This window comes from Gambusia affinis, linkage group LG05 (assembly GCF_019740435.1).
Source record: "Gambusia affinis linkage group LG05, SWU_Gaff_1.0, whole genome shotgun sequence".
Classification (NCBI taxonomy): Eukaryota; Metazoa; Chordata; class Actinopteri; order Cyprinodontiformes; family Poeciliidae; genus Gambusia; species Gambusia affinis.
Window position 1 is genome coordinate 4,279,859 of NC_057872.1, and position 15,785 is coordinate 4,295,643.

General features: G+C 42.3%; 2 protein-coding genes across 3 annotated transcripts in view; one reads left to right on the forward strand and one right to left on the reverse strand.

The window, feature by feature from the left end:
* Positions 1 to 6,727, forward strand: part of LOC122830722 (NIPA-like protein 2) — a 28,044-nt gene extending 21,317 nt beyond the window's left edge. Inside the window, exons 5-11 of one of the 2 annotated variants that reach the window (XM_044116329.1) lie at positions 498 to 619; positions 3,398 to 3,494; positions 3,750 to 3,885; positions 4,023 to 4,111; positions 5,203 to 5,266; positions 5,356 to 5,453; positions 5,574 to 6,719. In XM_044116329.1, the coding sequence (XP_043972264.1) occupies positions 498 to 619; positions 3,398 to 3,494; positions 3,750 to 3,885; positions 4,023 to 4,111; positions 5,203 to 5,266; positions 5,356 to 5,453; positions 5,574 to 5,677 (710 nt within the window). In that variant the 3' untranslated portion in view covers positions 5,678 to 6,719. Of the gene's footprint in view, positions 1 to 497; positions 620 to 3,397; positions 3,495 to 3,749; positions 3,886 to 4,022; positions 4,112 to 5,202; positions 5,267 to 5,355; positions 5,454 to 5,573 lie in introns of both variants that reach the window. The other variant, XM_044116328.1, reaches the window with a different exon arrangement.
* A 98-nt stretch (positions 6,728 to 6,825) lies between these two features.
* On the reverse strand, positions 6,826 to 15,781 carry pop1 (POP1 homolog, ribonuclease P/MRP subunit). The gene is made up of 14 exons (XM_044116971.1): positions 15,763 to 15,781; positions 15,425 to 15,600; positions 15,073 to 15,333; positions 14,909 to 14,996; positions 14,380 to 14,401; positions 14,176 to 14,301; positions 13,980 to 14,073; positions 13,811 to 13,910; positions 12,923 to 13,042; positions 11,891 to 12,009; positions 11,205 to 11,396; positions 10,095 to 10,249; positions 9,413 to 9,646; positions 6,826 to 8,447 (listed from the first exon to the last, which is right to left on the reverse strand). The coding sequence occupies exons 1-14, from the start codon at positions 15,779 to 15,781 to the stop codon at positions 7,805 to 7,807; spliced, it is 2,349 nt and encodes a 782-aa protein (XP_043972906.1). The 3' UTR covers positions 6,826 to 7,804.
* Between the last annotated feature and the right edge of the window lie 4 nt (positions 15,782 to 15,785).

Below are 15,785 nucleotides of genomic sequence, written 5' to 3' on the forward strand. Positions count from 1 at the left end.
AATCCATATCAGCACCACACAGCTCTGTGTGTTGTTGCTTTCCCAAATAAAGCAGCATTAGTTTTTGTTTTTTGGGGAAGGAGGTTTAGTCCTGTAATTGCTGCACAGCATTCAGCAATAATTTGGAGACATTTTCATAGTAAAAAAAAAAAAGCATTATTTATAATGAGAGGTGTTAACAGAGGCTGACTTTGTTTCCAGTAATGGGCTGTGTGCAAAGAGGTAAGCAAGCCAGAATAAATTTATTCAAACCTCACAAACCAGGAATGTGCTTGGTGAGATTAGCTGTATTGTTTCCTCCGTAATAAAACAAGAGAAGAATATGAACGCTAGAAAAGATGCTGGGTCTAATTTGATGTTTGCAGTTGATACACCAATCAGGATTCTCAGGATGAAGCCTGATTTCTTCAAATTTTATGGGAACAGTATCGGATGAGGTTCCTCTCTGTTCCCACATGAAGAACTTGACTGGCCTCTCCTGTCTCTTTCTCCCACAGGTGGCAGCCTGGCCATAACTGGAACATACCTCCTGGTGACCTTTGCCCCCCACGCATCCACACACATCACAGCTCATCTGGTCCAGTACTACGCCATCAGCTGGCACTTCCTGCTTTACCTCGTATGTAACTCTCCTCAAGAGAACTGATGGATGGCTGCAGCTGCGTTTCCTTTTAAATGCACACAGAAATTTGTTGATATTCCACTAGTGTTCCAAAAAACACAACTTTGTGTTTCCATTGAATAAGAAACCCAATTACAATCAGTCGTGTATAAGTTTGTTCACAGGACATGCCCTTAAAAAACATGCCGCACCATCAGCCTCCAACTACTTCCTGCCATTTTTTTCTATGGCCAGTCGCAAAAGCTGGTTGTTGATCACATGACTTGTGTGATGTGAAAAAGGTGTTTCCATTGCAGATTTGCAAAATATGCCAAGACCGATGCGTGTCCGTGTTTCTTTTAAGCATATTTATTTTTGTAATTCTTATTTGCACAATGACAGCAAAGGACTTGACAGTTTTCCAGATGACACATTACTATAGCTGAAAACAATTAGACCGCCTTCCTCTGCTCTGTCAGGCAGCAGGTCTGACATGCATGTAGCTGAGTTAACTTTCGTCATCCAGTTTTAAACTGTAAACCAGGCTTAAGAAACTTAACTGTACCTAAAGAATAACCAACTCCACAGATGAGCCTAAATCAACCCTTATACCTGTTCACCTCTTGATGTTTTTCTCACTGTTTCTGAACGTCTGACATTTGAAGAATTCTCATTCTTGTGTAAGACACAATGCTTTGGTCTTACTCTCAGGCCTGTCACAATAACAAATTTTGCTGAGCAATTAATTGTCTCAAAAATAATTGCGATAAACAATAATATTGTTTTAAACTGATGTAAGGGTAATGACATAATAATACAAGCACATCCTGCCAAAAATAAATACACTTCATTTTCAAAAGAACACTTAACATTGGAACTGGTAACAAAATGAACAAAACAACCAAAAAAACAAAAACTAAAATGGACTCTGGGTTCCTGTTAACAAAAAAAATGCTCTTGAATAAAAACTAAACACAACATAAAACCAAAGTGGAAATAAAAACTACATTCAACGAAAAGAGTACAGATTATGAAGTCTGTATAGTATATTTCCCTTCAATAATCATTAGATTTAGATAGAGAAGAGGGGCAAATACGACCACCTGATGCAATAGTTCCCTTCTCCCTGACGCGAAGGAAATGAGGAAGGAACGGGTCAGTGCAGAGCAGTGGAGTTGAGCCTTTTTTTAACAGTGTCATCAGTAGAAAGAGAAAAAGGCAGAAAGAAATGATAAAGCCGATAAATTAAAATGAGGTCGACAATTTTCATTAATCATGCGATTTATTGTTTATTGCGAGAGGCCTACTGACCCTCTGAGAGCATTTCTCCTCCTCCGTGTTCCAGCCTCGTCCCGTTTCACCTCGAGCAGCGAGGGCACAAACATAGCTGTTGCCATAGTAACATATCTGGAGGACATGGCTCAGTTGGAAAAACAAAAACTACTAGACTCTGAAAATGATAATGTTGGCTTGGGATGTGAACGCTTGACTTTGTCTAAAAACACTCCAGAGACGCTGTTCAAGGTGGGAGTTCGCATCCTGCTGCTGTCCAACTGCGGCTGGCCGTTTTTTAAAGTGGAACCACTATTTGGACAGTTTCCTTTTAGCTTTTGCAGAACTTGAGACTTGCAGAATACAAATGCGAATTTTAATGTTCATTTTTATGTGGTAGATAAACCAAACTGAAGGAAACTAGTGTTGTACTTAACATTGTCAGGTTAAGAAGATGTAAACTTGCCATGGAAAATCTCCTCCATCCATCCATTTTCTAACACGCTTATCCCATGTGGAGTCATAAGAGGTGCCGTTTCCAGCGGTTAGAAAATGTCATCCTACCAAAGAAAATTTTAAAATTACAAAACGTCTCAAATGTATACATTTGTACCGTTCTGAATTTGGTCAAGGGGCCACAAAAGGCCCCGGTGCACTTTGGACACCCCTGCTTTACAGCTTGAACAGTTTTAAACTTTTATGATTACTTTATGATTGACTGATGCATTGAAGCTTCTGGAGTTTAAAGTAGGGAAAACTGTAAATACATTCAAGGTGTTTGGATATTTTCTCTGTGTGTGTGTTTTGACAGATTGCGTCTGTCATCACTGGTGTGCAAAATTGAACGCTCTCCCTCATTACAGGCAGTGAATTAGTTGCTTCTCATCAGCTGGCTGAGGGGCCGCCTCCAACCAAAGTGGGATTAATTGTAGCTGGTGATTAATCAGAGGAAATTAAATATCATTGCTGACTTTTGGTCATTAACAGAGGTTATCCCGTCTCCTGGTGTAGAGAGACTGTTTGGTTGGTGCCCCCTGTGTGTGTGTGTGTGTGTGTGCTCTATTAGTAATGACCCAGGTCTTTGGTAATCCTTTTCCACATAGAATAATTACATTCTGGAATGAGTTATTTATTTAACACACACTCTACGCTACCAGGATTCCATTGAGAGACATTTTAAAGGTCAGCTTGGCCTTTTTCCCCTCCATACAGCTGCTGTGCTCCTTTCTTACTGCACCTATTAAATCTGTTTAGTTGGGAATGACTGAATGCCGCCAGACTCACAAGGACAGCTCCAAGTCATTCTCATTAAACACAAGAAATTCATCTCTTTTTTTTTTTTTTTTTTTTTTTTTTTTTGCAACAGTCACTTATTTCAGTTAAACTGTCGTCGTCTGACTGTGTGCGCCGCATTTTCTTCCAACGATAAGACGTGGAAGGAAAGTTTAATTTCAACTTTCTGTTTCTGAGCAAATCAAATGAGCATCATTAACTCATGTGACCCTTGTTTCTTTCTCTCCACAGTTCATCGAGGTCGTCCTGTTCTGCATTCTGCTCTATCTGTACAAGAGGAGGGGTGTGAAGCACATTGTCATTGTGATGCTGCTGGTGGCCCTGCTCGGTACGAACACATAGAAAGAGGGCAGAGGTTATGGATTGAGGTATTTTAAGCAAGCAGAGAGGTTGCCTTGTTGCCAGGCTACCAAAAGCAGACCTCCGCTATCATTTCTAGTTAGAGATTAGTGGACAACTGTGTGGAAAAACATTAATTCACATTGGCAGAGATACATCGCCTCCGCAAGTCTTCTAACAAGAACAGGAGAATTTCTTGAACACAAGTCGAAGAAACGCTGCTTTTGACTTTGTGCCGTTGCAGCCTCCCTTACGGTCATCTCGGTCAAAGCCGTGTCCGGGATGATCACAGAGTCGATAACGAGCCAGCTGCAGCTCATCTACCCCATCTTCTACGTCATGCTCGTCGTCATGGTGGCCTCCTGCGCTTTCCAGATCAAGTTAGTCAAGGTTTACTTTTGCCAGACTTGGTGTAAATGCTTGTTTGTGTCCTTGCTTAAATCAGCCGTCTTGACAACAGGCTAAAATTATGTCATTAGTTTATTACTACTTGCAATGTTTGGTTTCTTCTCCACAGATTTCTCAATCAGGCAATGAAAATGTTTGACGCCACAGAGGTGGTTCCCATCAACTTTGTGTTTTTCACTGCGAGCGCCATTATTGCAGGTAGGCAAACACCCTCTTGATCTTCTCTTATTGAAGGAAGAAAGTAAGGTGATCAAAGAGAATGTTGGAAAGGAGTGAAACTTCACTGTTCACTGCTTCTATTAGCTGTATTTGGTGGCATGGCCTCCTGGTTTTCAGGCTGGATGCAGACCAACAAGAAAACTTCAATTCAGCTCAGCTCAAAAGTACTTCATTAATGCCAAAGGGAAAAAATAAACACATGGACAAAATTGTTGACAACATCAAAAATGGTCACTGAAATAACTTAAAGCTGACAAAAGCTCCGCTGCTGAAATCACCACAAGCAACTTGCATTTTCACAATAATTAGACCTGTTCGGTATGTGGCACATAGGAGCAGGTATAACCAGCACAGTATAAAAAATATTAGTCTTGATAATACCGGAATTAATCTTATTTATCTTCATCCCCACAATTTTTTGTGCTAATGCATAACTTTGGGTTTATAGGAAATTTTCTGCAAATATGATCTAAAGCATTGGGTTTAAGTCACTAACTCCCACCCATAAGTGTGTTTCAGATATTCTTCTCCAGCGTTTTCCCTCCATCTTCACAATGGGACAGGTCTGTCACTAGTTGGACCTGGAAGAGTCTCAGGATGTGTGATTTGGGGTTACCCTCACCTTCCACAGCGTTTTGTCTAACCATTGCTGTGTCTGCCCACACAAACACACGATTGACTCCACGGAACAACAAATTGCTTCTTTATTTTCCATCAGCAGTGGAAGAACATCCGTGGGTGGATTTTGCTCTTAAGATTAGTTTAGTTCCACCAGGAAGAAAATGAGCGTTTTGTTTGTATTTTTTTTAACCTTCTAATTGCCACAGCAGTTAACTTGAGCTGCTGAAATGCATGAAGAAATGTCTTTGCCTGCCTTTTGGCAGCTTAAGCAGATTCAGGATAAAATTTAATTGTGAGTTATGTTTGTTCTGCTACCAATCTGTAGAAGCACATCGGTTAATAATAGAGTGCTTTACCCAACTCTATTTGTTTTTTTGTTTTTTTGTTTTTTTGTAAAGCTACAAATATCTGAGCACTTGAGATAACTCTTGTTGTTTTTTATTTTGCAGGGATAATATTTTACCAGGAATTTGAAGGCTTGGCTTTGCTGAATATTTTTATGTTCTTATTTGGGTAAGTGTTTTGCAAACCCCTCATTGTGTTTTCTTGTCCAACAATAGCAGCAGGTGTTGCCGGTAATCCTCCCTGAATCTGTCTTGTAGCTGTCTTCTGTCCTTCATCGGCGTTTTCCTGATAGCCAGAAACAGACCAAAGATAAAGCAACAAGATCGCACTTTTATTCCAATGGACAAGATTCCTGGTAAGTTTTTCTCTCAGATCAGTTAAAAAACAAAACAATGTGATGTCAAACAGGCCAGTGAGACAGAATGAGTTTAGCAGAAGGGTCTGGCATAATGATCTGTGCCGTCCATGTTCACAGGGAGAAGGAACACAGACAAAGTGCAGCCCGAGGCAAAGACCCAAACATACGGATCACTGGCAGCCAAACTCATGTGCAACAGAGGCGGCCAAACAGACGACTGACAGGAGGCCTCTCCGTCTGTCAGGACTGCTGCTTTACTCAGTTTGGGAGTGAGCTCAGATTTTACAGAGTTCAACAAAATGTCTTGTTAAAAACAGCACAAATTTAGAAAAGAAACATTCCTCTGAATAACGGTCACCACTGTCTGGAATATCCTGATGAGGAAAGATGATTTGGAAATTAAATTAAACTCTTCATGATGGCACTAAAACGTCAGATCCTTCATTGGCTGCAATAAGATCCGAAAAAGGATATAAACAGGTTTTTACAGACCTGATGTCTCAAGTCTATGAATCAAAATAAGTGCACTACTGCCCTCTAGTGGTAGAAAAAGAACACCTGATTGCACTTATCCTTTAATGATCAAATGTAAATTTACATAATTTAAAAAGAGGAAAAGTAAACTCTAAAGTATTGTCTTCTTTTTCCTTACTTGTATAATGTAAATACTTTGTTTAAAAGCACCACCCTCTTTTCTAACTCACCTTAGAAGCACCAGAGTGAATCTTCACCGCCCATCTTCACCTCGGATAAACCTCAGACTGCACGCCTGGCTGAGCCGCTACCAAACTGTAGTGTTGCCAAGCAACAAAACTCTTATCTGCCACCTACACATTATGGGATATGTGGGAAACCACAGTTCATGGCAGGGTTGCTATAAGAAGACACAAAGTTTAAGTATCTGTAGTTGGATGCAGTTGCAGGAGTTCTGTCAGGTTACATCCACACACTTTGTGTTTTATTGACGTTTTGTGATTGACCAGCAACATTTAAAAAATAAATAAATTTAGCTTTAGAGAGAAATATCTCTACTGAGCTACTTTTGAGCACAGTTGCAGTCTTTTTGGGGCAGATTTCAACCAGGTTTGCACATCTGAAGACCAAATATGCAGATGTGCAAATCTGCATATTTGGTTTGCACATCTGCAAACCAAATATGCATCAGCTCAAACTCAAATAGGATAGAATCTGCAAGCATCAAGTCTTCCAACAAACTGTCACTTTGATATTGTTCTGGACTTTAATTAGGCCATTCTCCACAATAAATTGCAGCTTTTTTCTTTATTTTGGGGTTGTCCTCCGCAGTATGGATAGTATGTTAAAAGTAGTTTGCAGCGGTTGCCATTCTTGGAGTACAATTTTTTTTAAAAACCCTTCAGCTTTAAGCTTCCTCTGACCAGATCATCACCTTCTGCTACGCGTCTCATCACAAGACTTTCGACGGCGTTCTTCTTGGATTTTGGGATGTAATGTTGAAACATCGTTGTCAAATTTATTCAGGGTTTTTGCAGATTGCACCAACGCAAATTTAAGTCGAGTCACAACAGAAATATACAGAAGATAATTACATATTTTGCCTATTCTCTCTACAGCTGTATCCTCGTAGTGCCAAGCTTTTTTTTTCCCTCCTCAGGATACTCGTAGCATCAAACGGGTTGTCAAGTGACCCAGAAGCGAAGATGAACGTCGTCTAACCAACCAGCAATAATTTGCACTTGACCGTAATAGATACAGAATAGCTAGCTAAATGGTAGCTAGGGTGTATTGGCTAGTTAGCGGTAGCCTGAAATGCCTCGAGTCACAGAACATGCATGACTCAAGCTTTTGCCTGAAAGAAAAGTCCTGTGAGGAGAAATAAAATAAAAATGACATAGGAAATAAGAGATTAAAATAGTCCTGCCACGACAACATTTACGACATTTGAGTAACGTATTTAAAAACGTAATCAAGTCTTTAAAACTTTAAGATACACAGATACGTTATTAATTTTTTTTATTGGCATTTATTCCAACCAACAGCTGCAGTTGGTTATTATTATTTTCTTCAACATAAAACACTTTAATCAACAAAGGATGCAGATGGGATCAGATTTCTTTCAAAGAACCCAGAAATGAGACCCGAGTAACTAAAACACGTTTCTTCCATTTTCAGTTTTCATCTCATGATCTGCATAGACAAGGATTTCTGATAAGGATACTGCTGGTGTGCAATACACACAGTCATGCTCTCTGAAGGCACAATTTTCACCAGCCATTCAGTCACCTGCTGCTGCACTATGTGAATAGTGCGCTGCACTTTTTTCTTATAAGGGGGGGGGTTCGGTTCTGTTCAGGTCCGGCCGTTGGAAGTCATACGTCGATGTTGACCCTGACGAAGCGGTAGTGCAGGGAGGCGGGGTTGCGCAGCAGCAGCGTTCCTCTGAGCTCCGGCGGCTGCTTGAGGAGCGTGTGGAGCAGACCGGAGACGCTGACGAAGCCCAGAGCCTCCCCACGCCCCACAGACAGGGAGAAGTCCCCCTGGGTGACCCAGCCCAGCGTCACCCGGGAGCAGTGAGACGCCACGCTCGGCAGAGGGTCCGGCCAGAGCCCCAGGATGAGGTCAGAGGGCGAATGGAGGTCTGTGGATGCAGTTTGGTGGTCTGATTCTTGTGATGGAGTTGCTGTCTTGGCGCTCTTCTTCTTGCGGTTAATTCTACTTTTATAGTGGTCTTTGTGGGGGGGCTCCTGAGGGCCACAGCTTTCTGGGCTCTTGCCAAACAGCTTCAGGTCCTCTGCAGTCGGCACGCACAACATGGCATGGGCTTCTGGTTTCCCTTTGGACAGCAGCGTTAGGCGCACCCACACCACACTCATCTTGTGAGCGGCATGGAAAGACGTCACTGCCGAGTCGCTGAGAGGGAGCGCCGCCGCAGCCGCCCCGCGACCCCACCTCTGTCTTCTGCATGTCGGGGGTCTGCACCAGCTGGAGAGAAGCCTGAGAGACCTTCTGTTCCTGGAAAACCCAAAATAACCAGCATCCATTTAGAGCAGGTGTGTAATATTCAGAATACAATTCACTGGTGAGCTGAGAGAGAGAGAGAGAGAGATGCACGTTTTGTAATTTATGACCCAGAAAACAAAAATGAAGCCAATGGGACTGAAAATCTGCTTGAGTCATCCTCAGGAAGTCAGGAAGACTTTACTCACGGCTTATGAGCTGCTTTCAGGGGTAAACATGCAACTTTTCCCATCTAATCTGTGATCTACTGCAGCAATAAGGCTGGGTGTACTTTGAGGATTCTCAGACATTATGATGGAAAAAAGGCAGACTGGAGGAACTGCATGCACCAAGCCTGTCAACAGCTTTAACATCTTATGAGATCTCTTCAAAGTAAAAGACTTCCTGGGCTCATCTATATTTATGTATTTAATAGTCCCCCCTGGATGTTGCGATGTTTATGTGAATGTTGTGGCCTAAACTTACCGATTTTGTGGCACCATTTTCAAAATGTGGCCGATATTTTAAGCTTCATTTCTGTCACGAGGTGGTTACAAAAAAGTTGGAGTTGCTAGAACTGAGGACTAGGAGGATTGGTCAAAATTCAGCCGATGGCAGGGGTTGGCCAGAAAAGAAGGAAAACATTAATGATTGGTGAAAACCCCAAGTCCACACAAAATTTACAAAAGATCAGCGAGTTTGCATTGATGGTTTTGATCGCAACTTCCTGGAAGGACTGACATGGTACTCACACCACTTTAATTTTTCCACATTCACAAAGTTTCTAATTCTATAGATTTTCAGTCATAATGTTGCTGCGCATTTATATTCAGCCTCCTTGAGTCAATACTTCCCCTTAAGAATCACTGAAGTTTTTGAATGTTAAAGTTAAAAGGCTATGATTACTTTTTCATGGTGCCGTTAAAAGTCAGCCACTCTTAACACAGTTAAATAAGAAGCACAATCTAAACTAACTTTACCTCAGAACAGTGAAGCAGCTCGGAGGACTAGCTGCAGCTACATTCTGCTGTGATGTCACTTCCTCAACCACTTCATGGCTCTTCCTGGTCATCTGGGTCTGCCCGTCTCCTTTCCTGTCCGCTCCTCCGTCCGTCGCCAGGAGCTCCCACTCCTCTGCCAGCTGTTGCCAGGGGCAACGAAAAGGAGCCAGACAGCCATGTTTTATGTAATTGGTCCTCTTAGCTGGCGGATGCCTGAGGGAGAGGGTGAAAGGTCATAGGGTGAAAGGTCATGCCCTCGTCAAACAGTAGGCGGACACTTGCATAATAGTTTGGAACACAGTGTACAGTGTAGGGCTGATTTGTTGATTTATTTTTTTAGATTTACACATTAATAATTGGATAACAAAAGGTGCTAGATATAACTGTTTTGTTTTTTGTTTTTGCTTTTTTTTTTACTGAATCTGAACCAGGTGTAACTAAAACTGCCACTAGAGGAGTTTTGGGTAGAACATAAAATCTTTTTTTTTTATTAAATGCAAAATATGTATATATATTTCTTTTACAGTTTTGGCTTATGTGTCAATCAATTCATCGCAATTAATCGCTTCAGCCCCACTGCGAAACAAGCTGTTCCCGGACATGCGGTGAATTCAATTAGCGCGATATTTTGCTTCCCTTTGGGCCTCGACCTTCAGCTGACCTTCTAAATGTGTCCAGGAACTCAGCCTCCTGCTCCTCCTGAAAGCGGGATCCTGCGGGGCAGTCCGGATAGTCGTGGGGAAAGTGGGGAGCCGCTTTGTTCTGAGAGTGTTTCAGACTCATGTGCAGACCGGCGACTCGAACCCCTCTGTACACCTGGAGGGACAGAAAAGAAAACATAGGAACTTTTAATAAATAGAAATGATAATAATCTAAAGACGACTCGTGACGATGTCTGGCAGAGTCCAAATGTTTCTGGGAAATCGTGGGGATTAACTACCCTCTGTCTGATTATCTTCTATTTCTGTCTGATTTGTCTCATCCTGCTTTTCCTCTTTTCAGAGCCCAACTCTAATAATCAGAGCATTAACACCTTGATTATGCTGTCCCTTTACGGTGCCATACCGTAAAGGGACATATATTTAAAATTCAACCACTCAGAAGCTCTTCCATCATTCAGTGTGAGTAACAATATTTTATAGCAGCTTGTACATCATGACGTTTAATTTCTTGGAAAGTTTTTGAACAAGTTTTCAGGTTTTATTCTTTCAGAATCTACATAATTAATTCAATAAGTTCTGCTGGCGATTTCTTCTTGTTAAAGGGGAGTTTTTCCTCTCCACTGTCACTACATGTAACAGGGCTTGCTTCAAAGTAACTCCATACAATCTGCTTGGTTTACTTCAATAGAAGATGTTTTAACCAAACCAGATCTGTTGTAAAAACCTCCAGCAGCTCATGAAGCATTATGGTCTGTCAGAAGACAATTTAGAAGAATTAAGACGGTAAATATTAGCTGTGTTTATAGATTTCCAACAAAGCAGATATAAAGATAAACAGTCTAAAAGGCTAAAGTTAAAATGTTGCTGATAAACTGCCATATTCTGTTCTACCAAACAACACAAACGAAGGAACACAAGCTGCTGCAACTGTTGCTGCTCTGCTATTGTCCCCGTGATGAGATTATCACATAAAACCCCGCTCATAAAAAAATAATCCAATATGACAGATTGTTTCCCCCAACAAAATCCAATAAAAAATGTTGGGCCGTTTTATTTGCATTGGAAGAACGAAGGGTGTTTAAGAAGAATGTTGGAGTAGAGCTACCTACCAGCGGGACCCAGAAGGCCATCCCCCAGCCTTTAGGAAGCAGCAGGTCCCAGCCGGCCCCCCAAGAGCCCAGCTCGTCACCCACCTGCTTACCAGGCTGGTGAACCAAGAGGACGGGGACCCGGCCCTGTTGGGGCCCGGGGCCCAGCCTGGAGCCTGGAACCAGCAGTTCACTCCTCATCCTGTTCAGCTCCTTTAACCAGAACACAGAAAACTCTTCAGGGGAGAGAGAAGCAGCTGGCCAACAGAAGTTTCTTTATAAACTCCTGCTCTTTCAGAACCTCCATCTTCAGGAAGTCATCAGAACATCACTCCTCTACTAAGGCTTTAACGTTTTTACCAGTGTTTCACCGACAAGTAGCTCCTATGATTTTGTATTTCATTTCCCTTTGGGGTTGAGTATTTTTGAATTAATAAGCTCAGCTGATTTGCAATTCCACCAGGTGTTTACTAATTGCTAGTGGCTAGTCTGAAGGAGCTGAAAGGCATCTCAAAGGCAGCACTAGGAACACCCAGCTAAATGGTTGCCACGGGAGATTTAAAGATTTCTCAAATATGCTTGAAAGAATCAAAGCAGCACAGGTATGTTTTTGATGAATAAACAACATTATGCAAAGCTTAAAAAGAAAGGATTTTACATGAGACTGCCCCTTTAAGGCAGGACTGTGGTGATGTTTCTGATGGTACCTGCTCAGATATCTTGTTGTCAGTGACGTTTTCCCGGACAGACCGCTCCCACAGGAAGCTCTGGCAGCACTGCAGTGGGACTCCTTGCAACATCAACTGGTTCCTCTTCTCCTCATCACCTACTGAAGAAAAACACACACATGGGCGCACACACACACACAGAGTATGGTCCTGTGAAGGCAGCACCACGACAATCCAGGACCATTCTAACTAGGATTCTGGACACAGTGCAAAAGAAGAAAAGATTGTTTTCACAGTGCTCACACATCCCTGTAGTCACAGTACATTTTGTAGGAAATTTTCCTGTTTTTAACTATTGTATGCAATTGATTATTTCATAATTTCAAAAGTTGATGTAATCGTGTTTTAAATTTTTTTTTTCAAACACCCTTCCATTTTGCTGACTTTCTGTAGGAAGTCAGGAAAATGGAAGGAAAGAGAAAGTTTCTCTTTCTCAGGAAACAGAAGCTGCTCACTAAACCCCAGAATGAAATCGATTTACAACAGCTGCAATTTTTTAACCTGAGGTATTCAAGTGCCAAAGAAAATTTGGGTTTCAGCATTTTTTCACCATCAGGCCTCAACAGGTTAATAGGTGAACATTTGTGAGAACTGGCTTTATAAATATGAAGGTCAAATAGGAATAACAAAGATTTGTCTTATTTTGAAACTGTTACCACATGTTTCTTGCCGTCTATGTGAATTACGCCGATGGGTTTAAAAGCCCACTTCATATTGCCAAGCCCACTAAGTCGTCATCAATCCCAGAGGTTCTGTTTGGAGTACAGGGTTCTGCCAGGATTCGAACCTGGAACATCTGCATGGCCAGGCAGAGGCTTCCCAGAGCACAGAACCATATGTGTACTCACTGCAGCAACCTCCAGGCTGGAGCTCAGACACCCAGACGGTCATCAGAACCGGTTTGTATCCTTTCTTTTGGTTGGTTTTGTTTCGGACAATAAACCCCAGCTCACAGCATGTGGTGAATTCAGAGCAAAAAGCTCATCGTCTTTCCAGCAGGACAGATTTTACCTTGGTCCTGGTTCACACAGGGTGCGGCTTTAACCTTCTGTCTGGGTAGAGTCAGTCGGGGGTCGTCCACGGTCAACCCCAGCACCGTTCCTGGGGGGAGCTCTCCAGTTGAATAGATACCTGGATGAGTTCATCGCACACACACACTGAGCAACCTGGTCAAAATCAGTCCCTCCAGGATGTTGCTGTGCTTTTTTGTGATAATTGTGGCCTCAAATTACTTATTTTGGGACACCTTTTTCAAAAAGTTGCAATTGCTACAATCTTTCCTTTCCTTCTCTTTTTCTCATCAAGTTATAATTCCCGCCTTACCAGAAAAAACCGTGAAGCACTAAGATTTTAAATATGTGGAAAGAAACAGTGAGCACAACTTTTATACGGAAATGAAAGAGAATTGGATTTATTCATGGCATTAACTAACTAGCAAGGGAGCTTATCATAAAATACTGGCATGGATCAAGTAGCCATCATTTAGCTAACATTACCTGCATGCATCATTACTCAACTGACTTGGTTTGTCTGGAAGAAAATTGTAAAGTCTTTTACAATTTGCGTCTTTAAACGCACCATGAGTGCGGAAAATTACATTACCATAACTTACAGTTACAGGAAATTGTACAGAACGGTTTTTGCAAAAATAACAAAAAAAGATGTCTGTAATGTTCAAGAGACCCTATGAAACAAGTAATTCAATTAAAAGAAGGCTAAGGGAATTGGTTAGAAAATAATAAAATACAGAAAACATTAAGGTCAGATTTTTGGAAAAGTTGCAATGACTGGTGAAAATTGGAAGTCTGCACAAAATTTGTTACTGACCATTGAAGTTGCAATCGCAACTTCCTGATGGGACAGTAAATAAGCAAAACGATAAAACAGAAAAAGACAAACCTTTCAGTACATTAAAGACATCCGTTTGTTGCTGATGGAGCTTCATGTTGCTCCGGTCTTTGCAATGCTCAGGCCACCAGAGGGGAGAAGACTTCAGTTCCTTAAACAGAAGGATACAAACTGAGTTCTTCAGTGTGAAAACAGAAACTCCACTGCAGGTGCTGCTTACATCACAGACTGTAGCTGCCTCCAAAGTCTCCGCCAGCACAGAATGAGACTGTGGTCCAATCAGACGATAGCGTATGATCTCCATCGTGAGATCGCTGAAATACATTTAGAGAAAAAGAAAAACAGAACAGAACAATTATCGACAGACTTAATAATCCTAACTTTGGTTTTGCTCAGAATCTTGCAGCTGGACTAACTTTATAACTAGTCCAGTTGAGCTGGACCTCCAGGTAACCGGGGAGGTGGGCAATCTGGTTCCATCTCTCTTGCTCTTCACCGGTTCTTTTTTCTTCTTCTTCAAGCCACAGAAGGCTCTTCCTCTTCTGAAGGGAAACATTCAGAAGGAAGGAATGTCAGAGATGGGCTTTTGGATGCTCTTCACCAGATCCTAAAAGTACTACAGGTCTCTGAAGTTACTCATTCCTGGTTACACGACAATCACACCTTGGAAATCAGACCTGTTTCAGAGCAGGATGAGGAGCCACTGAAGGAAAAGACACACAAACCACTGCAGAAGACAGACCACAACATCCTTATTAAAGGAATGCAAACAAAAATGGAGCGGTGTCAGGTTTCAGCAGTTGTAGGATTTCTCTTTTGTTGTTGATAAAATACCAATTACCCAGAATGCACTGCGCTGTATTCCACTTAATGCTTTTGAAGTGGTCTGCTGTCCAGTTGACATTCATATTACATTAAAACCACACCAGAGTTCACTTCAGCCAAACAGAGATTTAGGTTTGCAGGTGGAAGACAGTTGAGTTTTTGATCCGCGTCACAGTTTGATTATGCATCAAACATCAAACGCATCAAGCTCCAAAAAGCAAACAATCTTCCTAGACAAATGAACTGTCTTTGAAGCAAGCAGAGCTGGTACGAATGCCCCCCAAACAAGAATAGATCACTAGAAATATTGGGATTTGATCTCACCAGCCTCCTTGCATGTCAGCTGAGTCAGAGCAGCCAGCAGCTTGTCTTCCTCCCCCTTCAACTCAATGCAGCAGTAATAAGAAAGATCCTGAGGTGGAAAAGCATGACGGGTTACAAACTGAACCCGCTGCAGAAACCGAAACCATGTTGTTCTTCGTGGCTACCTGTAGGAGGCAGTGGCTGCTCATGGCTCTGTAGCATGGCCGGTAGCATTTGTATGTGGGTCTGACCCCCAGACAGTAGCCCCACTTTTTCACCATGTGGAAGCGCTTGGCGTGCCAGATATGCGTCTCCAGCCAAATGTTCTTCCTCTGGCGCCGGTTGAACTCCATCAGCAGGTTCCCGTGGCGACGGCGAGCTTTGCGGCTCTTGCTCTTCACCGGTTCTTTTTTCTTCTTCAAGCCAGCCAGAAGGCTCTTCCTCTTCTGAAGGGAAACATTCAGAAGGAAGGAATGTCAGAGATGGGCTTTTGGATGCTCTTCACCTCCTAAAAGTACTACAGGTCTCTGAAGTTACCATCCTGTTGGCCACGTCTCTCAGCCTGCGAGGGAGCCGCTTGGTGTTGTGGCTCGTGGCCCGCCGCCTCATGTGCTTGGGTAGAGCCTGAAACACGTGGCTGCTGCCCATCGTCTGGGTGGCCGCTTTCAGCATGGCGCTTACCTCTGCTGCTCTGGCCCTAGCAAAAGCTCCAGCTAGGCAAGGAGAAAGAGGAGAAAACGGACTTCTTCACTCCCCAAGCTAATGTACTTCTGCAAGCAGCATTGTGATTCTATTCTGTTGCCTGAAGTATTGACCAAATAGCTCAAAAAAAGGCCAAGAGAGAGTTTTCATTGATTTGTAGTAAACATGTTTACCAGTGATGTGGTTGGGCATCTCT

What these genes read in the sequence shown, in the direction of transcription:
- pop1 (XM_044116971.1), bottom strand. An exon ending in GCAGCCACTGCCTCCTACAG is followed by an intron (nt 14,997 to 15,072) that starts GTAGCCACGAAG and finishes TTTCCACCTCAG; the next exon opens with GATCTTTCTTATTACTGCTG. An exon ending in GCTGACATGCAAGGAGGCTG is followed by an intron (nt 14,402 to 14,908) that starts GTGAGATCAAAT and finishes TCGTGTAACCAG; the next exon opens with GAATGAGTAACTTCAGAGAC.